Below are 27970 nucleotides of genomic sequence, written 5' to 3'. Positions count from 1 at the left end.
GACAGGAGATGACTTGGTGGGGCAGAGTGTGGTGGTGCAGACGCCGTCGTCAGTTGTACAGAGCCTCTGCAGACATGGATCAATTGAACCAGCAGGCATTTTTATTACGCGCTTTTTCTTCACAGAGGCACAACACTTCAGGTGAATTCACACTTCTTGGCTGAGGGGAAAAACCTGTTCCTGACGTCTCCTCCAGTGGGGATGTGCCCGGCTAATCCACTTCACCTGGCTCCCACTACGGCTATCACAGACCGGACCCACACCAGTGCTGCTTCACACTTGAGGTTCCGCCTTCTCCTCTTCTCTCCGGCTTTCCTATTCACCCAGCTCCCACACTCTGCCCCCTTCTCTGCTTCTTCTCTCCCGTCCCGGACTCAACTGCCTCCTGGTTCTAACTTTTTCCTCAACAACCCAACTTCTCCCTCCCCTTTCTGCTGCCGGCTCCTCCTTTCCTCTGCCCTGTTTCTGTGGAGACAGCCGTCCCACCCGGCCACTAGGGGAACCCCTAAAAACAGTGCATAAAACAATAAAACGTTTTTATTAAATAACATCAACATTCCGGGGAAACTGTACCTCATTGTAAGGGGTCTGCCCACCCCTTACACCTGGACACTGCCCCCCGTTATCTTCTGACCAGCTCCTTGTATCTTCAGGTTTTTTCTGGACACTACCTCTGTTATTTACGCATGCTGGCCTACACCTGCACACTGTCTGTAGTATTTCCTGACCTGATCCTGGACACCATTGTTGGTATCTCTTGACATGTTCCTGGACACTGCCCCCAGTTTCTCCCAACCAGCTCCTGGACACAGCCCCCAGTATCTCCTCTTTGACAGTGCTCCTAGTATCTTTAAACCTGCTCCTAGAAACTGCTCTTGATATATTCTGATCTGCTCCGGGAAATTCACCAGGTATCTCCTGGCTTGCTCATGGACAGTGCTTCTGGTATCTTCTGGCCTTGTCCTGGACACTGCTCCTGTATTTCCAAGCCTTCTCCTAGAAACTGCTCCTTTATTTCCTGGCCTGTTCCTTCCATCATCTGGCTCCAAATTTTGTCTAATCCTAGGCACTGCTCCATCTGTCTCCTGGTTGACTCCTGGATACTGCTCATTGTATCTCTTGGCCCTGTTCCTGGCCTACTCTTGAACACTGATCCTCATTCCAACCCCGGTCTGCTCTTAGATGTCATTCTTTATATCTTCTGATTTTAACCCTAGTCTGCTTATGGATGCTGTTCCTGGTGTCGCGGGCGGAGGAGGGGACGCTGCGCTCTCCCACTGCTCGGGTCCGGCTACTGCTGCTGCTGCTGCTGTTTGGTGGTGGCTCGAGCGGTGGGCCGGATCCCGGGGACTCGAGCGGCGTTCCTCGCCCGTGAGTGAAAGGGGGGTGGTTTGGTTTAGGGATATTGTCCGTGACGCCACCCACGGTTGTGGTGAGATTGGTGACACCACCACTGTTCTGGACGGGGATCCCGGGAGCGGTGACAGGGAGCAGCTTGGATGTTGTTTCTCCCCTCCGTGGGTAGGGGGGTTGGTTGTCCCGGGGCCCGGTGAAGGGGTAGGATGCTTGGCAGGTGGGCTACGGGGCCTGGTGAGCGCTGTGCCGCACGGCACGGTGGTACTCACTCAGCCAGTAACAAATACACAGTCTCCGGTAAAACAAACGGCTGGATGGACGGGTCCCACAGACGGCTGCGGTGTTTCTCCTTCCGGCAGGTTGATGGTGACTGCCTTTCCCTGCACCTGTGTAGTGTGTACGGTTCCAATGGGTTCCCACCGGTAACCTGCTCCCCAGCTTGGATGGGTGCTGAAGGAGCCCCTTTTGCCCGCAGGCTCTGGCCCTGGAAACTTTAGCCTTGGCGGTGACTGTGTTTCCCTCTATGGTTTGAGCTGTCGCCTTCTATCGGGACTTGACTGCTGGGAAACCCCGGAGGTTCCCTTCGCTAAGGGATTTGACAAATTCAACGGCGACTCCTAGCCTTGTCGGGGTCCGTAAGCCCTGCCGGATGGTGCTGGCTTCTCTTTGTTCACCGGTCCGGTACCGCCGGGCCACCGCCCGTCCACGGTCCTTATGGCTCACTCCAATCGGCCTCTCCTGCAGACGGTCACCACCGTCTGCCAACCTTGCTGTACCGTCCGGGCCACACACCCGGACCGCTTTCTGTCTGCTCCTCTACCACTTCCAACTCTCAACTTCAACACTCTCAACTCATCATCTTCCTTTTCCCGCCTCCAGGACTGTGAACTCCTCGGTGGGCGGGACCAACCGCCTGGCCCACCCCCTGGTGTGGACATCAGCCCCTGGAGGAAGGCAACAAGGATTTTATGTTTGGCTTTGGTGTGCCTAACCGGGGTGTGGGGTGTGTTGGTGTAGTTCTGTGACGACCTGGCTTGTCCAGGGCGCCACACTGGTACCAACTTGTCCCTGACTCTGGCATTTCCCTGGACCTTGTTCCTGCTATCTTCTTGTATCTGTCTTTCTAGTTCCAGCTCCCAGCTTGTTTCTGGACACCATTCCCTCTCCTGTGAGCATTGTCCTATTGCATGCTCAAGTGTGGTCTTGTTCCTATTCTGCCATCACGGATACATTCAGCTGATCGTACCTTTAGATCTTCCAAAAGCAAAGTCATCACCACCTCCTTGTGAAGGTTAAAAGGGTTGTTAACGACTGACATATTGATGACCTATGCAATGGATAATAATCAGAAAAGAAAAGCTCTGCTTACCACGTGCCATGTTATAATTTTTAAGTTCTCTTCTTCATTGCAGGGATGTTGTAATCTTTATATGCATATTTACACTAAAATCAAGGTGACAATAACATGTTTTCATTATTGGAGGTCTTTACTTTTTAACCTGCATGACATTGACCAATCACAAGCAAGAGGCGTCATGAAGGAGAAAACAAAAGAAAATATCCCCACAGAATCTTGGGCTAAGCTTTTCTTTGCGGTATGCTAAGACTGAAGTCTAACCAGGTCACATAGATCTCACTGCTGGTGATTATTATGCAGTGGGAAGAGATCAGGTCTGGGAGTCATTACAAACACCATCCTGCATCTATGCCAGGTATTGGGGAATACTGGTCTTGTATGTGGAATGGATGCAGAGCGCAGTACCTGACAAGTGCTGATCGCACTCTACACTTCTCATCTCATACCATTGCTATGCTATGAGATGAAAGCTGTAGGTTGTGACCAGCATTTGTCACATACAGCGCTCTGCATCAATTCCAAGAACAGTGGTAGATGCAGAGTGGTAATTGCAAAGACACAGCTTTGCTCTCTTCTTCCTTCTGCACAGTAAGCTTCAGCCATTATATCTGTGTGACCTGGTTAGATATCAACCTTACCATAGCACTAAGAAAAATCAGATTCTGACATTCTGGTGGTGTCTCTTTTTCTTCCCTCTGCAATATCCCTTCTGTGATTGGTCAACCTCATACAGGAGAAAAAGTAGATGCCCCAAATCTTCATGAATTCTCCCTTGGTTTTAGTGGAAATTAGCATATTACATTTATAAGGAAATATGTCACAAAGGAGTTGAGAAATAAAAAATAAAATAAAATATATATGTTTTAGTCAGATCTTTAGCCTTTTCATAACAATGTGGCAAGTTTAGTACGTAAACGTGGTGACAAGTCCTCTTAAAGAGGCTGACCACTACTTTTACATTGATGGCGTATCCTTAGGATAGGTTATCAATGTCCGATCGATCGGGGTCCGACACCCCACACTACCGCCAATCAGCTGTTCTCAGAGCCGGTGGAGGCAGCGGGTAGCTGGAAATGCTCAGTTCCGGAGCTACCTCGTCTACTACGGGCAGGTACTGAACATCTGCCTCCCATTCAAATCAAAAGGAGGCGGATGTGCAGTACCTTGCTGCGGCTGCTAAGAAGACGGGGCAGTTCCGGAACTGAGCATTTCTGTCCGCCGATACTGGGAACAGCTGATCAGCATGAGTGCTGGGTGTTGAATCCCAGACATTGATGACCTATCTCAAGGATAGACCATCAAAGTAAAAGTAGTGGACAACCTCTTTAAATATAGGTCACCAATGTCAGATAATTGGAGGTCTAATACCCCGCACCCCAACCAATCTGCAGTTCAGATGTAAACATACAGAGCTTTAAACTCTTTGTAATGCTGACTACAGCCCATCGGTCATTCATTTCAATAAAGAGCTGAGATACAATACCTTAGAGAGGCAACTTCAATGCATATAGAGCTGTGCTGCTTCCTCTACATAAACTGTTCACATTCATCCTCCTCCAGAAATTAATATGGGTGACCTGTGGGGGTGCCGAGTATCAGAACCCCACTAAGCTAATATATATAACTTATCCTATTGACAGGTTATCAATATGTCAGTTCTGGACAACCCCTTAAAGGCTGAAATAAGAACACCTGATTTTTAGAACCTATACGTTTGCAATTACATAGCAAGTTAATTGTCTTTTTGAGTGTTTTGATGTCACATAGATAAATCTTCTACCACCCAAATCTTCCGTATATAAGAACCAGCACAATAAAGCATTCAGCTTCTCGCTCAGATCACCATTTTCATACATACAAATCCTGCAATTTCTGAAAGTCTGCAATCTTAAATCTCTATTATATAATCATCTTCAGACTACAATGTAAGCAGGCTGTTGCCAGAGGAAGAACGTGAATTATTTATTCCAAGGAGGAGAATGCTTTTGTATTATAACATACCACAATACTCGCTATCCCATGTAAGGTCAAGAATTTCACTGTATTTGGACATTTCCATCCGAAAGCCAATATACAGAATGATTTAGTAAGGAATGAGAAAATGAATTTATTGGCCGGTTTCGAAATAAGGTTTGGCTAAGTCTTATTCTATACTATATATTGAATATTAGTTACAATCGTATTCTCTTCCTAAAATATTATAGTATATTAATAGGACAGGTCCTAATATTATGATCATGGCCTCTTGAATTTTGACCCTTTTTATGGCATCCCATTGACTTTTTTTTACTTTCACTGTACCTGGACATGAATGTGCGTCACAAATTGCAAAAGTGGGGGTCTTAGCAATTGACGGGTGTCCTAAATTTATGCAATCGTTACTAAGAGAGAGATCACACATCTTCAATACAAGGGAAATGCAGAGTAATAGAGGCATATGAGGCCTAAATAATATTTCCTTGATGTTCCTATATATTACCATATAATGACTAATGGACTGGACGTAAACTCAACTTTGGAGTTGAGTATAAGGGTTTCCTAAGTTTTCACCCTTAAGTGTCAATATTCAGATGTGGACTTTGCTGCAGAGATTCTCCATATATTGCTATCGCGACAGTAGGCCCCATAAGTAAAGACTAGAGATGAGCGAACCGGTCGCGGTTCGGCTCGAGGTCGGTTCGCAGAACGGAGGTCCCGTTCGAGTTCGGTTCGTCCAACGTTCAACGAACCGAACTAGAACCGCATAGGAAACAATAGCAGGCATTCACAAACACATAAAAACACCTAGAAAACACCCTCAAAGGTGTCCAAAAGGTGACAAACAACTCACAACACAACACAAACACATGGGAAAGTGACAAGAACAAATTCTCATGCGAAAACAAAAGAGCGTAACGAGGAAAAAGAGGACGAGACACAGATATAGGCGTGGCACGCCCTTCTAAAATCATGTAAAACACCGCAAGGTGACTCCAAGCGGAGTCTCCCTTTCTTCCAAAAATTGTGCCCCACACACACCCACCCCTTCAGTGGCAGCACTTGTGCCCTAGTTGTACACTTCACAGATAGATTTGCATCAAGCACATTAAAAAATACGCCATACTTAACCGTCCCCAGGATGACTCCGGGATAGGTAGCAAAGTCTTTCCTGATCCCAGCTCTGTTCATCTTGGATCATTTTTAAAAAACACAGCAAGCAAGGGTTACTCCAAGCGGAGTCTCCCTTTTTTTTCCAAAAATTGTGCCCCACACACACCCACCCATTCAGTGGCAGCAGTTGTGCCCTAGTTGTACACTTCACAGCTAGATTTGCATCAAGCACATTCAAAAATACGCCATTCTTAACTGTCCCCAGGATGACACCGGGGTAGGTAGCAAAGTCTTTGCTGAACCATGACTTGTTCATCTTGGCTCCTTTTAAAAAGCACACCAAGCAAGGGTTACTCCAAGCGGAGTCTCCCTTTTTTCCAAAAATTGTGTCCCACACACACCCACCCCTTCAGTGGCAGCACTTGTGCCCTAGTTGTACACTTCACAGCTAGATTTGCATCAAGCACATTCCAAATCCACAAGCATTTACTCTCCCCACGATGACACAGGGGTGTAAATTCCTTCTGGATCCATGACTTGTTCATTTTGATGAACGTTAGTCTGTCCACATTGTCACTGGACAGACGCGTGCGCTGATCTGTCAGCACACACCCAGCAGCACTGAAGACACGTTCAGAGACAACGCTGGCAGCTGGACACGACAAAATCTCCAAGGCGTAAGTGGAGAGCTCTGGCCGTTTTTCAAGATTTGAAGCCCAAAATGAGCAAGGCTCCATTTGCAAAGTCATGGCATCGATGTTCATTTGGAGATACTCCTGTATCATCCTCTCCAGCCGTTGACTATGTGTTAGACTTGTTGTCTCCGTTGGCCTTGCAAAGGAGGGTCTAAAAAAATTATGAAAAGATTCCATAAAATTGCTGTTACCAGCACCAGATACAGTCCTACTGGTACGCGTAGACTGTTGAAGATGACGAGACCATCCCATGTTTGTCAAGTTACAACTGGGAGATTCACTCCCTGCACCTGCAAGGTTGTTTGGTGGAAAAGCCAAGCTAAGATCGAGTAACAGCTTCTGCTGATACTCCTGCATACGTGCGTCCCTTTCTATGGCTGGAATTATGTCACAAAATTTGGACTTGTACCGGGGATCTAATAGTGTGGCAAGCCAGTAGTCATCATCACTTCTAATTTTGACAATACGAGGGTCATGTTGGAGGTAGTGCAGCAAGAAAGCACTCATGTGTCTTGCGCAGCCATGCGGACCAAGTCCACGCTGTGTTTGTGGCATAGAGGTGCTAACCGTTCTTTCTTCCTCTGACATCTGCCCCCAACCTCTTTCAACAGAAATTTGACCAAGGTCTCCCTCATCCTCTGAGTCTTCCATGTCCATGGACAGTTCGTCCTCCATTTCTTCATGTTCTCCTGCACCTTCCTCAACATTTCGCCTGCTACCATGCGCCCTTGTTGATCCCTGTCCCCCATGGTCCCATGCCTGCCGCGTTGGTGATAATGAACGTCTGGACCTTGGAGATGTTGTTATGTCTTGCGCATATGAATCCTCCTGTAGTTCCTCCCCTTCCTGTTGTCCCACCCCCTGACTCCGAATAGTGTTTAGTGTGTGCTCCAGCATGTAAATGACTGAAATTGTCATGCTGATAATGGCATTGTCAGCGCTAAACATATTCGTTGCCATGTCGAAACTGTGCAGAAGGGTGCATAGGTCCTTGATCTGAGACCACTCCATCAGGGTGATCTGCCCCACCTCTGCATCTCGTTGGCCCAGGCTATACGTCATGACGTATTGCACCAGGGCTCGGCGGTGCTGCCACAGTCACTGTAACATGTGGAGAGTCGAATTCCAGCGTGTCGCCACATCGCATTTCAGGCGATGAACCGGCAGGCCGAAAGACTTCTGGATGCAAGTCACTCAGCTGCGGCGCTTGAACGGCGGAAGTGAGCAGACAGTTTTCGTCCCCTGGTCAGAAGGCCATCTAGGCCGGGATAGTGTGTTAAAAATTGCTGGACAACAAGGTTCAACACGTGAGCCATACAAGGTACGTGTGTCACTTTGCCCAGGCGAAGGGCCGCACCCAGGTTTGCAGCATTGTCGCACACGGCCTTACCAGGCTGCAGGTTGAGTGGAGACAACCATTTATTAAACTCGGACCGCAGAGCTGACCACAACTCCTCAGCTGTGTGACTCTTATTCCCAAGACATGTCAAGCTAAAGACCGCCTGATGACGTTGCGCTCTGCTGCCAGCATAGTAATGAGGGGTGCGTGATTCCTTCTGCGCAGTGAGAACGCTGGTGGCCTGACCAGGCAGGCTTGGGGCGGAGGTGGAGGACACAGATGAGGTGGAGGAGGCAGAAGCAGTGGCGGAACTTGGACAGACAGAGGATTGACACACAAGTCGTGGGGACGGCAAGACTTGTGCAGCAGACCCTTCACCATCTATCACCATAGTTACCCAGTGCCCAGTCAGTGACATGTAACGTCCCTGTCCATGCTTACTGGTCCAAGTATCGGTGGTAAAATGCACCCGTTCACACACAGAGTTTCTCAAGGAAGCGGTGATGTTGTGTGCGACATGCTGGTGTAGCGCGGGCACACCTTTCTTAGAGAAGTAGTGGCGACTGGGCATCTGGTACTGGGGCACAGCGGCAGACATAAGGTCCCTAAAATCCTGTGTGTCCACCAGGTGGAAAGGCAGCATTTCGGTAGCCAAGAGGTTACAGAGGGATAAAGTCAACCTCTTAGCTTTGCCATGGGTCGCAGGAAATGGCCTTTTATTTGTCCACATCTGAGGGACAGAGATCTGGCTGCTGTGTATAGACGGTGTTGAGTAGGGTGTCCCTGGAAAAATGCAGGTTTGTGAGGAAAGTGCAGGCACAGACATGATGTTGCCTTCATCCAACATTGGTGCTATCGATGTCTGAGAGAGCTGTACACACGCACTTGTTTCCCCTTCCAAACCAACTGACGACCTACCAAGCAAACTGCCTGTTGCGGTTACAGTGGTGGAAGTTGTGCGTGGAAAACCAGGTGTGACAGCTGTCCCCACAGTCCTAGAAGATGAAGAGCGCGCGGATGCACTGGAAGGGGCAGGCGGTGGATGGTTCGCTCCGCTAGGCCGCATTGCAGCACGGTGAGCTTCCCACTGGGACCTATGATATTTATTCATGTGACGATTCATGGAAGAAGTTGTCAAACTGCCGAGGTTTTGACCTCTACTAACAGAATCACGACAAATTTTACACATCACATAATTTGGGCGATCTTTTTCTATGTCAAAAAAGGACCAGGCTAGGCAAGGCTTAGAGGGCATGCGACCTGCTGAGCCCCCCGACTAGTGCTCAGAGGCAGAGTGGTGGCTGATGATGCAGTTGTAGACGTGCTACCAGTGCTCCGACTCTGTCCAGGAAGGCGCAAGGTAACTTCTTCGTCGGTTGCATCCTCCTCCACCGCCTCTGTTGACCTCCTCGAGTGCCTGACTGTGTGTTGACAGTAGGTGGGATCTAGAACTTCCTCATCAATTGTTGTGTTTGCACTCCCCTCACCTTCAGACCGAGCCTCTTCTTGCCCTGACCGAATATTTAAGTTGTCATCCCAATCTGGTATCTGCGTCTCATCGTCATCAGTATGTTCCTCATTGTCTATAACCACAGGTGTTACAGTTTGTGACAAAGGGTCAACATTATGCTCAGAAACTTGGTCCTCACGGCCTGAATCAGAGTCATAAAGGTTCTGGGCATAACTGCAGACCATTTCCTGGTCTGTACTCACTGCAGCTTGGGAGCAGACCTCTGATTCCCAGGCTATAGTGTGACTGAACAGCTCTGCAGACTCAGCCATCTCAGTTCCACCATACTGTGCAGGGCTGATGGAGACTTCAGAGCTGGGAGAAAGCAAGTTTGATTGGGATGACAACTCGGAGGACTGGTGTTTTTTGGATGCGGTAGTTGAGGTGGCTGAGAGGGCACTTGTTGGACCACTTGAGATCCATTCAAGCATTTTCCTTTTTTGGCCATCATCTACCTTTGTTCCTGTTGTTCGTGTCCGTAAAAAAGGGAGCACATCGGATTGTCCACGTTAAGTAGTAGACATCTTACTTTTGCTGGTAGATGGTCTATCTTCAGCAGATGTTAATGGAGCTTTGCCACCTTCCCCACGGACAAACCCTTTTTTTCCTTTTCCACCACGCCTCTTCCCCTTTCCACCAGCATCTGTCATTTTGCCACTCATGTTGATTGCGACAAGATTCTGCACTTAAAATGTGGTAGTAAAAATTGAGAGGTGGTGTAGATTGCAGTGGTGGTCTAGCTTTATTAACAGCAGAATAATAAAGAATAAATATCCCTGACAATGCAACTACGGCCCTTAAACTGGCAGCATAAATTGCTAGTATAATGGGTTAGTAACAATGAGTTTGAGTGTGCAATGCAGGCAGACGTGCTGCAAATATCTTTGCACTTGTGGGACGATACAGAAGTCCAACAGCCACTTTTAGGATGCCACTAAGTTCACTCAGTGTTTGCTAGTATAATGGCTTAGTAACAATGAGTTGGAGTGTGCAAAGGGCAGGAGGGTACAGTGGCAGGGTTGTGGGTCTCTGGGTAGAGGAAAGGAAGCCTGCCTTTCTATCCCTCCTAATGGGGAAATGCAGCGAGGAAATCCCTGACCTTAGCTACACAGACGCTGTCATCTTTTGTAGCTGTTAAACTCTGTTTTAAACTCTGTCACCTATGGCTCTGACCCTGCCGGTATGAGCCCTTAAAAGGACTGATAGAAAGTGCTATCCCTATGCTGTCCAGCGCTGTGTATGGAGCGTATACAGCAGTATCGGCGATAGGAGCTGCGCCAGTGATGTCTGACACCAAGGACGCAGAAGGCAGATAATGGCGTGCTGGAGGAAAATGTCCGGTTTTATAATGCAGGGACATGTGACATGGACATCCTATCACACATGCCGTTGCTTCTCTGGCTAAAAGTCCACTTAGCTGTGTGTGTGTCTGGGATTGGCTGACATGCTGGCCCTCCCCACTACACGGGCGCGCTTAGGGAAGGAAAAAAAAAAAATGGCGATCGCCATTATCCATACAGCAGTGATCTGAATGCGCTGTTCCCGCACACTATACACTGAAATGTCATAATAGTGTGAGTCACAGAGTGACACTATTACAGCAGAAAGCCAGCTAGGAATTAGCTGTTTTTTTTGCTGCTAGAACCGTTCTCGAACGTATCTAGAACTATCGAGCTTTAGCAAAAAGCTCGAGTTCTAGTTCTATCTAGAACAGCCCCAAAATCACTCGAGCCTAGAACTGGAGACCCTCGAACCTCGAACCGCGCTCAACTCTAGTAAAGACTGACATGGAGAAGAATTAAGAAGTCTTATTGATGCAATCAGATGGGAAGAGGTCAGAGCAGATGGAGTGCAATGGTATAGAGTAGACAAGCAGAGGTCAGGACAGGCAGCAGATAACAAGTCATGGCCAGGACAAGTCAAGTCAAAGCCAACAAGGACAGTACCAGCATAACTCTTAGAACCATAAAGGTGCTATAGGAATCTTATGGAGGCTGGAAAGTTTGTGAAGGATACTTATGAAGCATCTGATCAATGGGTATTGACTGTATGGAAGGTGCATTGGCGGTGGCGCAAGCTGGGCCTTCAACAGGGGCATTTGCTCCTCTCTCTCGATGCTACATCGCAGCCACATGGGCAGCATCCTATATGATACACTCTTGATCCTATTCTTAGATTGCTTTTACTAAATATCAGTAAATTTAGTGCATTAAACTTTTAGTCACACTGCTACAAAAACAAATGTTCTTTCCATACACTTTACCTGCACATGAGAAGTAACAGCAGAGACCCCAGAAGGGTGGTCATAGAGAAAAATAACGCAATCTTGGAAGACCTGCCCAGAGGAGAACAGTGCGCAGGGTATGTGTCATGGGTGTGTCCCACTCTGGGGAGACCTCTGGCAAGTTTGGGGCCAGACGGTCACAACACCTTATTATGTGCAGGTCTGCAGCTTGTGTTTGAGTGAATCTATTTTCTTTTGGTGTTGTAGGGGTTAAGGACTCTATCTTATCTGGCTATCCTTTTTAGCCGTAATCTCAGTGCAACTCTTTGTAACTACTCCCCTTCACTATAAAAAGTCCTGTGTCTTATCATCTGATGCCGGTTATAGAATCTCATTCTTATGCTGACCACTTGGAAAGGAGCCAGTCTCTGGAAGAAGCTGAGGTGTTGTGACTATTGCAGCCAAGGTGTTTTGATGCATTGAGGAAATGGAGTGTTTTTCTTTTTGTGTCTTTTTTCCTCTCTCTTACCTTGTGTTGTATTATTGTAGTGGTGAGACTACTGCTCTTGCTAGCCTTCTCACTAGCTACGGTGAGTTCAGGGCAAGCGAGGACCTAGTGATATGATGGTGATGGGGAAAAGCCGTATAGGGACATTAGGGAGCTTAGGGTAAAGACTCAGGTGAGTTAGAGAAGATTTCCCCTATCACTAGGGCTTTCCTTTTATACCATCCCCGATGTTGCCCCTGTATTGTGAGTGTCTGTACGCTCGGGCGTGATAGTATGGACACAGCACAATTGAGAGCTGTGAAGACAAGTGGAATCCCAGCCAGCGGTAAAAATTCGTCAAGACAAGACAATGGGTCTTATTTATGGTCACATGGATGTGATAATTCTCAGGCCAGTCACGTCTGCGTGGGGCTCATCTTCCATATTGCAGAGACTTGTGCATGTGCTCTGCATCATTGAGTGCTTCGAAACCAGCTGACAAAGGAGATGAGACTAGAGCATTCTGTTGTCGATATAGAAAATCAGGCACGTGAGTTGGCCGACATCTTGACTAAAGGGGGCTTTACACTCTATGATATCGTTAATGTTTTATCGCCGGGGTCACGTTGTTAGTGACGCACATCCGGCGTCATTAACGATATTGCAGCGTGTGACACTGACCAGCGACCTTAAGCGACCTCAAAAATGGTGAAAATCGTTCACCATGGAGAGAACGTCCCAAACTCAAAAATTTGTTAAGGGTTGTTTATCCATGTTGTTCATTGCTCATGCGGCAGCACACATCGCTATGTGTGACACCGCAGGAGCGAGGAACGTCTCCTTACCTGCCGCCGGCCACAATGCGGAAGGAAGGAGGTGGGCGGGATGTTACGTCCTGCTCATCTCCGCCCCTCCGCTTTGATTGGCCGGCCGCTTAGTGATGTCGCTGTGATGCCCAACGTCCCTCCCCCTTGAAGGAGGGATTGTTCGGCAGTCACAGCGACGCCGCCGACCAGGTAAGTGCGTGTGTTTGCTACGGCAGCGATCACAAACAATCGCATGCGCGACGGGGGCGGGTACTTACACGCTCGATATCGCTAGAAATTGCTAGCGATATCGCTACCGTGTAAAGCCCCCTTTACTTGCGTCCGTGTCCTGTCGATTGTGCAGTCCAGCTGCAAATGGACCAAAAACAGTCGTCCAAACTGGCCTTGAGTATGAGTAGTAGAGTTTGCTTCTCACTATGTTGATATTCATCAGCTAATATAGTTGATGGACTACAAGCCTGATCCAAGGAACAGATGTCGCCCCCATGTTAGTGATTCACGGATAATGACACAGTGTTTTCTTATTGCTTTTATATCTATAAACACCTTCACGAGTTGTTAAGTAATAATAACGTGACACTAATGAAGCCAAAATATCTCCAGCAGATGGCACGACATCATGAGTAAAAGTACAGGCGAGAGCGTATGATTGCACCTATGGCACGCTGAATGTGCGTGCCTACACAGCAGCCATGGCTGACTACTGGGTGATAAGCCTGGAGCCACTGCGACACCTAACAAACCCAGATTTGGGATAGTTTTCATAGTTTACCTATTATATGATAGGTGGATATATACATTTATTACACAGTATATCTTTTTATGACAGAAGGTACATAAAACAAGGCCATCACTTATTACATCTGCTGCTTTGTACAATGTTTATTTTGTATGATACATATATATTATATGTAGTATACAGAACAAGATATATGCAATGATAATGTATATATACTGTATATAATGTATGTCTTACATTTTAATGAGGGAGCCATACTTGAAAGCTCTACCAGGATGACTGGGACGCTCCCTGAAAACTGTGAGACCCCCCAAACTAGTGGCAAATCTCCCATGTGGTTTCTGGCCATAGAAGGTCACAGTGTCTGGCTGTGCAGAATGCTCCTTGACTTTCTATTGTTCCTACTGTCAGTATTCATTGTAACAGGTAGCTTTCCTGCTGGATTTTCATCTTTCCCCCTTTTGAACCCAGCAGGATTTCCCCTTCCACCCAGCTGCTGATCACCTGATATCTCATGGTGCTTAAATACACCCTTCTTCCCTGGACTGGTGCTGGTGATAGTATACAGTTCATTCTAGCTCTGGTTGGAAGTAGGTGGCTTGCTCTCATTTGTGGTATTGTTGCTGAAGCTTGCTGAACTCCTGCCTGAGTCTTCGGTAGATAAGAAGCTCATCCTTTTCCCCATGTGTCCCCCTTGTATCTTACTTTTGTGTTTAGTGGGGTTGACAAAGAGCTCATCCCACCCGTTCCCTATTTAGGGTCCAGCATTAAGGATACCTAGGGTCAGGTATCTGGCTCGGCACATAGGTGCAGAACATCAACATAACTCTCCTGTGTGTATTCTGTGTCTATCTATCCATCTATCTACCTATCAATCTATCTATCAATCTATCTATCTATAATTATCTACCTGTTCTATCTATCTGTTCTATCTACCTGTTCTATCTATTTGTTCTCTCTATCCCCCCCTATCTATCTGTTCTATCTATTCTATCTATCTATCTATCTATCTATCTAGCTATCTATCGATCTATCTGTCACTAAACACAGTGGGGAACTTGAGAAAATCCACACTTTGACTCCCCCCAATGTCAGCCCTGACTAACTAGGGCTTATTTTTGGAGTAGGGCTTATGTTTAAAACATACTCTAAAAATCCAATACAATTATGCTAGAGCTTATTTTTGGGGTAGGTCTTATTTTTGAGGAAACAGCGTAGTTCCTTACATATGGAGGTGTCAAGTATACTTTCTTGTCACCCAATAGCCTCTGTGGTTCCAGTCTCCAAGTGCCCCATAGAAGCCGCATGTGCATCCTATTGTCACGCAACGACCAACTAGACCAACCAAGATCTGCCACACAATGAAAAACACACCTAAAAAACACCACAGACTAGGGGGGAACACTGGGGACACAATAACAATGGTGGGCCCTGGCACTAGTGAGAGGGTAGGTGGGCATCTCCTAACCTCACCTGCAGCTGTCCCTACTCCCCTAGCCAGTCCCTATACAGTCTCTGCAACTGTCGCCGATCAGCTCCCTGGGTTCCTGCTAAAAACCTACATATGCCCTGTCTAGTGAGAGGCAGGTGAGATTCACTAGACCCACCACTAGAGACAAGAGGGTAGGAGAAACAAACAGAATAAAGAACCAAAATGGAGAGGATATGGCTTCTGGAAGATCCACAGCAGCTCCTTCCACCAAGGCGGCTTTCTTACAAATGGTTTATATAGTTAGCAAAGCGTGCTGGGAAACCTAGCTATTTAAACACCAGAGGATGTGTCTACAAATCAGGTGCAGCTGACCTTACCTGCAGCAGAGCTTCTGGAAGAAAACTGACATTTAACTACTTCCATGCCAAAGGAAATGAAACAACGTTTAAATGCAGAGTCCTAGATAGAGATAAGGGGCTCCAGTCCTCAAGCTGCCACTAATCTCCAAAAACAGGGAGACGACCGTGACACCTATACCACTGATTCCATTTATTGATTGGTTTTGCTGAATTTTAGAACATTTACTGCAATTTACGATATATTTTTAGTGTACACAGTGCAAAAAAAAACCCATTCCTTCTATCCACTTTACTTACCAAGTGAACGGTTCTGTCCTGTCACATCTGTCAGGTGAGCGGTGACTGTGGCCTTCGGGGCGCTGATAGGAAAGTTGCCATCAGAGGACAGGTAAACGAGGAATGAATCTGCAAGACTGGGTCTATCAAAGCTAACCTGAGCACGGGGGGATTAATAATGAGAAGGTGACAGTTACTACATGTAAATAGCAGAATATAATCGATGCACATAACAGGGTGAAAACGTACAATGTCATCTGTAATATAGTAAAGAAAATCTGAATCTTACTGCCGCAAGCAAATTAAAGCTTTATTATTATTATTATTATTATTATTATTATTATTATTATTATTATTATTATTAATATTATTATTATTATTTTTATTTATTTTTTTTCAGATGATCATTACTTATCCCTCTGTAAGTAAACATATTGGAGTGCACAGAGCTTCCAGCCAATGCTAGGAAAAAATATAAATCTAGTATCTAGCTAATACAGGAAAAAATGTGGATAATAAAAATTTTTGCTAATAATTTGTAAAATGCAATAGGCCACTTTCACCATGTTTACAGGATGAGTACTTTTCTATATATTTATTTATTGGGAAAATGGTGTGGAGATAAAATTCTTAAAGGGAATCTGTCAGCAGGTTTTTGCTGTGTAATCTGACAGCAGCATAATGAGACCGTGATTCCAGTGATGTCACTTTGTTTACTGGGTGCAGCAGTTGTGATACAAGCACAGCTTTCTGTGCTGCAGAACTAGCAACAAAGTACTGAATGCTGAGCTGTGTATAACCCCGCCCCAACCACTGATTGGAAGCTTTTTGTGTACACTGTATATTGACAAAAAGCTACTAATCATTGCTGGAGGGTATAGTTAGACCAGCACAAACTATAGATCTTTGCCCATTTCTCTTGGAATAAGCAACAACTTCATCGAATGTTATCTGGTGACTTGTAATTGGGACAGAAATTTCCATTAAAGGGAATCTGTCAGCAGGTTTTTGCTGTGTAATCTGACAGCAGCATAATGAGACCGTGATTCCAGTGATGTCACTTTGTTTACTGGGTGCAGCAGTTGTGATACAAGCACAGCTTTCTGTGCTGCAGAACTAGCAAAGTACTGAATGCTGAACTGTGTATAACCCCGCCCCAACCACTGATTGGCAGCTTTTTGTGTACATTGTATATTGACAAAAAGCTACTAATCATTGCTGGAGGGTACAGTTAGACCAGCACAAACTATAGATCTTTGCCCATTTCTCTTGGAATAAGCAACAACTTCATCGAATGTTATCTGGTGACTTGTAATTGGGACAGAAAGTTCCATTAATGGGAATCTGTCAGCAGGTTTTTTCTATATAAGCTGAAGTCAGCATGTGTTAAGACAAAAAGTTCAGGCATGCCTGTGTTGTCACAGTCTGATGTTTTGTTTATTTGTGATGTTTGTTTTAGCAGCTGACCCTTATCATTGCTGTGGATATCTCACTGATGCCATGTTGTCCGACACACCCCTTCCTCTGATTGATACTTCACAGTCAATGTACAATCTCTATAGAGAGCCTGGTGTGGGCAGGGACAGCCCTCTGGACTCTGCTACATGACTTTCAAGTGTCTTGGAATGGCTCAGGGCTAGCTTCTTCCTTACCATGTGAGACCATGCACTTTTAACATGTTTTTTCCTTCAGGCACTTGAAGAGTTAACTCTCCTCTGGTGTAGCAGCAGTCTTGCTCAGCTGTCAGCTGTTAACCACTTCTGACCTGGATATAAGCCTTCTGCTTCATGTAAAGTTAGCAGGTTATTCAATTCAGTTTGGAGCTAGCCTGGAGCAGAGGACATTGTTTTTGCTGCTGCTGTTTGCTGTTGGTGGTGGTTTGTTGAAAGTAGTCTGTTTTTGTTAATTCCACCTTTCTTTTGTTACCCCTTCCCATACACTTTTGGTTGCTCCTGTGTAGGTTTTAGGTGTTTTGATTTGCTATTCTTTGTTGGTGGGGTTTTTGGATCTTCGTCCTGGTCAGTCCCCTGGGTGGTGGATGTGTTTGGGGACTTTGTCATCAGGGTCAGGACATGAGTCAGGGTCAGGTTGGGGGCTCGGACCTCCCAACCCTGAAGGGTACCTCCAGGTGTGAGGGTGAGCTCAGGGACCCCAGAATTAGGATCTGCATAGGTTCCCCTGTGTTACCATTGTTAAATCATGCTGCTCTCAGATGAGGTAGCAGAAACCTTCTGACTGATTCCTTTTAAAGGGGCTATCTGGCGTAAAATATTAATGACGTATCCATAGTTCTGTAATCCATATCAGATTGGTGGGGTCCAACAACCGACAACTTTACCAATCAGCCTTTGCAGAAGTGGCCTGACTGAAAAAATGGATGGAGCTGAATAGGACAGATCTATGCAGATGCTGCTGCCAGGTACTGCAGATCAGATCCGAGCAATTGAAAAGGATCTGATCTGCAGTTCGTAGCAGTGGCCGCTACACTGTGAATGGAGCTGCAAGCAGAGACCTTATTGGCCCTGTTGGCAAAGGAGAAAAAAATACTTATTTGGGTAATATTTTATATTTTTATTCACTTTGGATCAGGTCAGCCACTCAACTCCGCTACTCTACTGCTGAACATGGATGGAAATATGGAGGCTGGTGATGCTTTTCCACTCATCTTCACCACCAAAATAATGCCAACCCATTAGGCAATTTCATGGTAATATGACATTTGAACAATTTCTGCCTAAAATAGAAAGAGCTGGAATTCTAGATCACCAGATTAGAAAATTGTCATAACGTGACCTATATGAACACGTAGTCAAATCAAGTACTGGGACTCAGTGCATCAGGGCGGGGCCAAACATTTAGGTGCACTTTCCCACCCAGTTGTTTTTCATACCTGCACGCAACCTCAGATCCTCACAAGATCTCCTTCTCTGCTCCTCTCTTATCTCCTCTTCCCACAATCGCGTACAAGATTTCTCCCGTGCATCCCCCATACTCTGGAACGCTCTACCTCAGCACATCAGACTCTCCCCTACCGTGGAAAGTTTCAAGAGGAACCTCAAGACCCACCTCTTCCAACAAGCCTACAACCTACAATAGCCCGAGTCCAGTAGACCACTGCGCAACCAGCTCTGTCCTCACCTATTGTAAACTCACCCATTCCCTGTAGACTGTGAGCCCTCGCGGGCAGGGTCCTCTCTCCTCCTGTACCAGTCTGTTTTGTACTGTTAATGATTGTTGTAAGTATACCCTCTCTCACTTGTAAAGCGCCATGGAATAAATGGCGCTATAATAATTAATAATAATAATATGTCTTTGCCCTTACCTGGCTCCATGAAGCCAAAGTTGTCAATCAAATAGGGGTGGAGGTAGAGATAAAGGGAAAACAAGGCGGGGGAAGGTGCACTTAAATGTTTGGCTCCGCCCTGATGCACCGAGCGACTGTGTTTGGTTTGAACAGTCATTCTTTACTAACAGAGTCCCTTTAAAAATGTACATGCAGTATATACATACATATAGATATCGTCACCACAGTTTTAAAGAGTGATTTTACCTTTAACCATGCACTGTGCTCGGGAAACGCATTGCAGGGAACCCATGAAAGCATTTTATTTCCAGGTAGCGCATTCAGCGGCAGGCAGCTCTACAAACGAAATACAAGACACGTCTAGAAAAATAATCTTCCTATTTTCCACCTCAATTGGCTATAGTTTAGATTTTTTTTCCCTGGGACACTTCAATACTGTACAAAAGCATTCAAGCACATAATGAGCTGTATTATCTAGTGATGGACCATGGTGTGCTAAACTATCCATCAAAACATGTTTACCAACCAGACGTAGTTTGCATTTTAAATTATCCCGTTAAATAAATATTCATTTACAAAACCCAAATAATTAGAATAATAGAATTGCAGCCTGTTTATATTTCCAAATTATATTTTACGATATTCCTAGGAGAAATTTTCGACAACCTGGGGATGTTTATGAAAACTGCCAGAACGTGGACAATGCTGTTAGGCTTTACAGATGCAGAATCAGGAGGGCGCACATAGGACCTCTATGTAACAAAATAATTTGGCAAGTGCAAGGGGTTAATCATCACAATTCAATCTCATGGCAAATTATTCAACAATGCACAAATCCTTCTTTGTCTAGAAGACGTTTGTGAACTTTTAAAGGGAATGTGTCAACAGGATTTCAATCCCCAGACTGTTTTCATGGAGCTCCATTAAATATAAGTCCAGCAATACCTTTACATGGTCAGTCTGTAACTCCATTATTAAAGCATTAGCGTTTGAATTAATATGCAAATTAGAATGAAGTCTGTGTCACTCCAGCTCTATTCCTCGCCCAGCATTGGCACCTCTTGCTTGACTGAAGGCTCCTTTGATTAAAGTCACACAACATAAAGGCTCTCAGTCAAGCAGGAGGAGGCCACGCTGGGCGGGGAATAGAGTTGGAGTGACGTAGGCTTCAGAACTACCATAGCCTCATTTGCATATCAATTTAAATGCTGATTTCTCAGAACAGACTGGCCATGAGAAGGTATTTCTGGACTTGTCTTAAAGGGAACCTGTCACCAGATTTGGTGATTATAAGCTGTAGCCACCACCAGTGAGCTCTTATATACAGAATTCTAACATGCTGTATATAAGAGCCCAGGCAGCTGTGTAGAACGTAAATATCACTTTATAATACTCACCCAAATGGTCGGTTCGGTGCAGACTGGTCAGATGGGTGTCTCCGTTCTCCAGGTGCGGCGCCTCCTCTTTCAGCCATCTTTGTCCTCCTTTGTCCTCCTCCCTATAATGCCCCCTATAGACTTAAAAATTTGATTAAACCCATTGATAATGGCAAGAATATCCCATCATCTATTGTATATCGGGGCTTCTCAGCTTTATCCAAAAGACTGATGGGGTCCGGAGAAAGAAGGATCGGGCATGTTGAATCACAACTCCTAATACTTTTATTTCTACGTGAAATAAGCAGTCACTAGAGGTGTCTGGCAGCAGTTTAGTCTTTTCTCTCCATTGAAATAACATACATGCTGGGCTAGATGAGAAACTATGAGGCAAAACAGCACAAAAAGGGTCTTATCCAAAGGGTTTTATCCAACTTGGTGGCTCTCCTGAAGAAGTGTGAACACTTCAAAATGTGTTGAGAAGTAAACCGCCTTCATCTGGACAACGTGCATTGGTCTGTGTTACTTCCCAGCAGCGCAGTCACCACCACGTCGTTTTCTGTTTCTTATACATGCTTGGCCGACAGAGCTATTACAGGAGAGATACTGTAGCTCTCAGCTGAGTGACTATTTGGTCGATGGCTATCTTAGGCTGCTTTCACACATCTGTTTTTTGCCGTACGGCAAAATCTGGTAAAAAACGGAAAGAACGGATCCGGTGTGTGTTGCCGCCGGATCCATTCTTTCCCCCATAGACTTGTATTAGCGCTGGATTGGACCGCATGGCCTTGCGTTGCTTCTGGCTTTTGCCGGATCCGGCGTAAATAGCTGATCCGGCGGCTGGATGGAACGCTGCTAGCAGCATTTTTTGCCTCCGGCGAAAAACCGTATGGCGCCGGATTCGGCACCGTGTGGCGTGAGTTACAATGAAAGCCTATGGGCGCCGGATCCATCATCATCTCCGGCATATGACGGAATCCAAAGACGGTTCCAGTTTTTTTTAACTGCGCATGCTCAGAATCACAACGGATCCATCAAAAAATGGAAGGAACTGATGGAAAAAAACGATGCAGCGAATCTGTTTTTTCGCCGGATCCGTTGTTTCAGTTTTTTTGGCTGATTGTGCCGGACGGCAAAAAACGGATGTGTGAAAGCAGCCTTACATGTATGGGCTCCATAAGGCGCCCCTGCCTGAACATTGTTTGCTTCTGTAGGTCTTAAGCCTGCTTTACATGTTACGATTCTGCAAACGATATCGTATGCGATCGTAACCGCCCCCATCGTATGTGTGGCATGTTCAATTTGTTGAATGTGCCGCACATACGATTAACCCCCGTCACACGTACTTACCCGTCCATACAACCTCGATGTGAGCGGCGAACGTCCACTTCCTGGAGTGGGAGGGACGTTCGGCGTCACATCGACGTTACGCGGCAGCCGGCCAATAATAGCGGAGGGGCGGAGCTGAGCGGGATGTAAACATCCCGCCCACCTCCTTCCTTCCGCATTGCTGGCCGGGAGCCGCAGGACATAGGTAAGATTTGTTCATCGTTCCCGGGGTGTCACACACTGCGATATGTGCTACCCCGGGTACGATGAACAATCTGACATTCAATTCCTGAGGAACGAACGACGTGCATGCGATGAACGTTTTACCGTTCATTCGCAATCGCACGTAGCTGTTACATGCTACAATGTACCTTACGATGCCGGATGTGCGTCACTTACGACGTGACCCTGCCGACACATTGTAAGATACATTGCAGCGTGTAAAGCAGGCTATACATCCTTTGAAGTCTATTGGGCATATAGGTGCACAAATTATACCGGTCTCACATCTTTTATTTTCTTTTACATGAAAAAGGCCCAAGTTTTTTCAATGTACTGAACCCATTTTTTGGCCATGTGTCAGATTTTAAAATCTTTGTTGTATCCTTTTTTCTTGTATACAGTATAAAAAAATGTTTAGAGTTTCCTAACCATTAACAAGGAGAATACGGACAGCACACAGTTGGCATAGTTTTTTTTTTCCCATGGGCCATTTACTGTAACGCTTACGGCCGGTGTAGGGGAAGCGAGCGGGGTTAATGGATCCACTAAACCACAGGGGGGACCCGGGCTTACCCTTTAGTGGGAGAGGCTTAACTAAGTGCCAGGGCAGCTGAACCTCAGGACAGGTGCGAACACTAGTATGGGCACAGGTATAGGCAGTACAGTCAGGATGACTGAGGCAGACCATTAGGCGGGTATGGACACATAATTGTTTGTTATCTAAAGATTCTATTCCCATGGACATTCTCTCAAGCTAATTGTTTGGAATATTTTATTGCTCATTGCTATTGTACTTTTCATTTCCCCTTCTGGTCCTTTTTGTGAGGTGCAGGTTGCATTTATTTTCAATTATCTGGGTACGGACAGATATGGGGGGCACAGCAGGGTAGATAGGTATGGGAAGGCAGGAACATGTGACAGACACAGGGATAGCGAAACAGGAGCTCAGGACCACATAACTAGCTAGCAGACTGGTATGCTGACTAAGGTCATTGCGCAGGTACCTCCCCTAATGGGAAGGTGCCTTAAATATATAATGCCTCTCAGCCATAGGCTGGAAGGCATTTCCTAGAAATAGCGCACCAGTCCTTTAAGAGGAGGGCCTGTGCGCGTGTGTATGTACTAGGCACATTCCTGGGGAGCCTGTGTAGTGTGCACAGGCCCCGGGGGGAGAGGGAGGCAGATGAACACATGGAGCTGTGAGGCGAGGACACAAGCTAGCGGCGGCAGTGAGTAAGTCAGCATCCCTGCATGGACGGCGACACTCCATTGACTTTCGTTGGTGGGGGTTCATCCACAACATGGATCAGAGAAGGACATGTCTCCATTTATGGCCGCGTTACATTGACTTTCATTATCGGGGTTCATCCACAACATGGATCAAAGTAGGACATGTCTCCATTTTTGTTTTTTTTTGCACACAGACCGTTCTAAAAAAAAGTATGCAATGTGCCTTCTGAAAAGGCACATTCATTGTAATGGGTTGTTGATTTAGCAATGAAAATAGCACATGCACCTAAAAGGTGATGTGTGAAAGCAGTCTTAAGCTACTTTCACACATCAGTTTTTTGGCATCACGCACAAAATCCGGCGTGTGCCTGATGCAACGGATCCAGCGCAGAATATGCAAAAACGGATGCGCCGGATCTTTTTCTTTTTTTTTACGGATCCGGCGCATCCGTTTTTGAATCCGTTTCGTCCATATTTTTGCTGGATCTGCTTTTTTCCAATAAATTGGAGCATGCGCAGTTTAAAAAACGGATCCGGCGGCCGCATCTGGCTTTTGCCTCATTATGCTGGATCCAGCGTCCATAGGCTTCCATTGTAAATCACGCCGTCCGGCGCAATGCGTTTTTTTTTTGGCAGAGACAAAAAAAGTTACAAGAGACGTTCCATCCGGCCATCGCATTAGCCAATTACGCCGGATCCGGCAAAAGCCGGATGCAACGCAAGGCCATTCGGCACAATCTGGCGCTAACACAAATCAATGGGGATATAAAGGATCCGGCGCCGGATCCGTTTTATCCATTTTTTCCCGGATTGTGCCTGATGGAAAAAACTGATGTGTGAAAGTAGCCTAATACACGTAAGTCTACAATATCTACTTTAAAAAATGCAGCTTAAAAAAAATCATATCTGTCTTATCATCTCTAGCTACCAAATAGTCCAAATAGTCCATCATCCTGCAGATATAGGTATTTAATGTTGTATTGAAGTGGGAGGATATAAATTGGTATTGAGCATTAATAATTTATATTTCTTGGCCCATAGCAGGATTAATATAGTTTTATCACAAATAGCTCATATTATATGGTCTTTATTTCAGTATTAACCCATTACTTGCTAAATTAGCAATTTTCATTTTTTTTTAGTAAATGACAGATTTTTAATGATTTGGGTCCTAATGAATCAGAAACATAATTTGCCAAATTATAATTAATAATAATTATTAAATTAATAATTATTATTATTTATTAATAATTAATACTTAATAATTATTGGACCGAATTATAAAATTTTAGTTGCTAGAAGCACAAGATTAGGCGTCCCAAAAAAAGGACATTGGTAGATAATAGGTTAATTCGGGTCCAGCTTTACTTAAACAGGACTTATTTGCATGCAATTAAAATAATTAGGGAACATGTTTCTCTTCAGGGGTCCTTGGAAGTCTGTGCAAGTACACAATTTAATGACATAAGAAGTGGTAGTCTGCGGAGGCATGAAGAATGCTGTGAACTGTGGATTGCCTCAGAAGAACTCAATCAATGCACTGTGAAGTCACATTAAAATGGAGTGTGGAGAAACGCTGCAAACATAGAAAACTGTGACGGAAACTAAGAGCTGTCACATATACAAGACGTGGGTGATAAGCGTTTGTTATGTTTTATTTGTTGTTTTCTTTATTTGTAGTTTTTGGTTAGGTTTGTAAATTATGTACATGTTCTTTCCAATGGAATAAATGCTCAGATGAATGCAAAAAATCAAATTTAAAGGGGATGTTCACTACTTCATAATCTGTTATAATTAGCCAAACCATGCTGCCTAAAATAATAAAAAAAACAAAACTTCATAGTTACCTCTGGGGCAGGACGTGTTCCTCCAATGGCAGCACTGGGTGCAAATTCTGATTAAAGGGAATCTGTCAGCAGGTTTTTGTTACCTTATCTGAGAGCAGCATGATGTAGGCGAGCAGATTCTGAAACCAATGATGTATCACTTAGATGACTAGCTGCAGCTGTTCTGACAGAATCTGAATGTTTATCTTAAGTCTTGTAGCAGAGCTGAGAGAGCTGCCCCCGCCCACTCTAGGCTCTCTATAGAGATTGTACATTGACAGTGAGGTGTCAATCAGAGGAGGGGCATGCCGGTCTTTGCTAGTCCTGTAATCATAAGGGTCCTGCTGCTTAAACAAACATAGCAGATAACCAAAAGATCAGACTGTGACAAAAAAGGTATGCATGGACTTTCTGTATTAACCCTTGCAGCATGCTACCTTTAGCTTACATAGCAAAAAGCTGCTGACAGATTCCCTTTAACTCCAAACCTCAGTATTCCTTCAGAGCAGAAGTCCCTTTCCATTTCTGCGACTGACTGCTGTTGACAATTCTAAGATTCCAACCTTCTTCCTGTAGATTCTGTGCCCTCTCTTCAAATACAGAGCCTGTATAATTTCACAATTCCCAAATGCAGAATGCTGCTGGTTGTGCTCTTTTCTCTCCTCTAGTACAGTACACCCAATATGATCTGCCTTGTTTAAACTTCAAAACTTTGCTCTTTCACCAGAATGATTGTCCTTCCTTCCCTCCTTCCTTCCTTTCCTTCCTTCCTTCATTCCTTCCCTCCCTTCCTTCCTCCCTCTCTCCCTCCATCCCTCCCTTCCTCCCTTCCTCGCTCCTTTCCTTCCTTCCTTCCTTCCTTCCTTCCTTCCCTCCTTCCTTCCTTCCTTCCTCCCTACCACCCTCCCTTCCTTCCTTCCTTCCTCCCTCCCTCCCTTCCTTCCTTCCTTCATCCCTCCTTCCCTTCCTTCCTTCCTTCCTTCATCCCTCCTTTCCTTCCTCCCTCCCTACCACGCTCCCTTCCTTCCTCCCTTCCTTTCCTCCCTCCCTTCCTTCCTCTATATAGGTACCAGCAGAACAGTCAGCTATTTAATATAGTTACACATACTCTACAGCAAAACCATGGTAGGACCTCTTTAAAGATGACCAGTCCCTTGCCCAAAAAAAAAATGTAAATACCTTGTAAAAAAACACTCTCCCTATTATGCCACTCTTTTCCATTTTGTACTGCAGCACTGCATTGCAGAGATATTCACATTTGTATCTTCTGGAGCGCAGTATGTGAAATCTCTGCTTTGCAGTCCACCTGGGCATTTCCTTCCAGTATTCTCAGGTAACATGCTTACACCTCTTCCTCCCAATCACAGCACAGCAGCTGTTATTGCAGACTATCAGTCTCAGAGCTTTTATTTGCAGTGTCTGGCCAGGTGGGGTGAAAGCAGATGCCCCCAGATACAATTCTGCGGAAATGCTCAGTTACACTACAAGCAGAGATTTCACATGTTGCGCTCCAGAAGGAACAAATGTGAATATCTCTGTAATTGAGCAACACAGCACAAACTGGAAAATAATAGCATAGTCGGGGAAGATCAGGGATTTTTCAAAGGTATTTAACGCAATTTTTTGAGCAAGTGTCAAGTCCACTTTATTAATAAATATGGGTAAAGTTGCCTAATTTTGCTTATAGTAAGCAAATTAACCAATCAAAATTCATGCAAAACTTTACATAAACTTTGTTTTATTGAGAAGGGCTGAAAACTTAAGAACTTAAGAAAATTTAAGTTATATTATGGTCACAACCCAATGTTTTGTTACAGTTAGCAGTCATTATGCTGCCAAATTGCGTCTTCAGGACATACCATATTCTCCCAAAGAAGCAAGGAGGATGATAGAGTAGCATGCTGTACCTCCATAACATTGCAAGTAATGACGCATGTCATTATTTTTGTCTTTATGAATCCGTGAAAAAACTCTGTGTGATTCTCAATAAAATAAGTGCCGTCTTATGAGCATAATGAGTGGGGGTCGGAAGCAAGTGCCAGCAGCGGCAGACACAGCAGCGCTGGAGAAGGTGAGTATAGAAATTCTTTTTATTTCACAGACACGTGTGTTTTCTCCGGTGCGTGTCACACAGATCACATTCGTGCGGTCCGTGTGCGGTCCGTGTGACACCTGTGATGCTGGAGAAAAACTGACATGTCTACATGTGGAGCACACGTATGCTCAACACGGACACACGGTCTATGGCAAAACACGCACATGTGCGCAGATCCATTGATTTTAATGGGTCTACGTGTCCCCGTGTCTCCGGCACGTTAGAAACGGACCAAACACGTACCGGAGACACGGACGTGTGAAGGGGGTCTAAGGCTGCGTGCCCACGATCAGGGTTCACAGAATTTTGGACACAGTGTGTTTGAGCTGCATCCAAAACACTGCAATGTACAGTACAAGCACAGTGGATGGGATTTATAGAAATCTCATGCCCACTGTGTGTGCACTGCCCACAGCATAAACTGACTTGCGGTGCGGCTTCCCGAGTATGTCAAGTCTTTGCTGCGGAGCCACAAGCGCTCTCCATAGGGTGCAGAGAGAGAAAGACTGCAGCGCCCCGAACCCGGATCATGGACAAGGGCAGTTGCGATCTCCTGCGAAGGAGACTCGTGGCCCCATAGGTCAGGACCTGCCATGTCCAGGACGCAGCAGGTCCAGATTGTGGGCATGTACCCTAACAATCCAATTTTATCCTACATTAAAAAATACAAAAAAGGTAAAAGATATCTCTTATTATGCAATGTAGAATTAGTTCACATTGCTTTGCCCTTACTAGTGCCACTGAGGAGCTGCATAGTATTCATCTAATAACCTATAATGCGAAATTAGTATAGGGAGCCAGATAATTCATACAATAAAAGTAAAAATCTTTATTTGAACATTTGTTTAAAAAAAAAAAATTTAAAAAGAAGAGGACACTAACAGAAAGTCTTAGGTT

At 45.3% G+C, this 27970-nt stretch overlaps 1 protein-coding gene across 4 annotated transcripts in view; it reads right to left on the bottom strand.

Moving 5' to 3' along the window:
• Positions 1-27970, bottom strand: part of PAPPA2 (pappalysin 2) — a 324687-nt gene that overhangs the window by 101899 nt on the left and 194818 nt on the right. For all 4 annotated transcript variants that reach the window (XM_075320150.1, XM_075320152.1, XM_075320151.1 and 1 more), the window contains exons 12-13: positions 19242-19331; positions 15713-15848 (exon numbers count right to left, since the gene is read on the bottom strand). In XM_075320150.1, the coding sequence (XP_075176265.1) occupies positions 15713-15848; positions 19242-19331 (226 nt within the window). The remainder of the gene's footprint in view (positions 1-15712; positions 15849-19241; positions 19332-27970) is intronic.

This window comes from Anomaloglossus baeobatrachus, chromosome 8 (genome assembly GCF_048569485.1).
Source record: "Anomaloglossus baeobatrachus isolate aAnoBae1 chromosome 8, aAnoBae1.hap1, whole genome shotgun sequence".
In the NCBI taxonomy this organism is placed as follows: Eukaryota; Metazoa; Chordata; class Amphibia; order Anura; family Aromobatidae; genus Anomaloglossus; species Anomaloglossus baeobatrachus.
The sequence above is the reverse complement of the archived record's forward strand: the minus strand, read 5'-3'. Positions and strand labels throughout refer to the sequence as shown.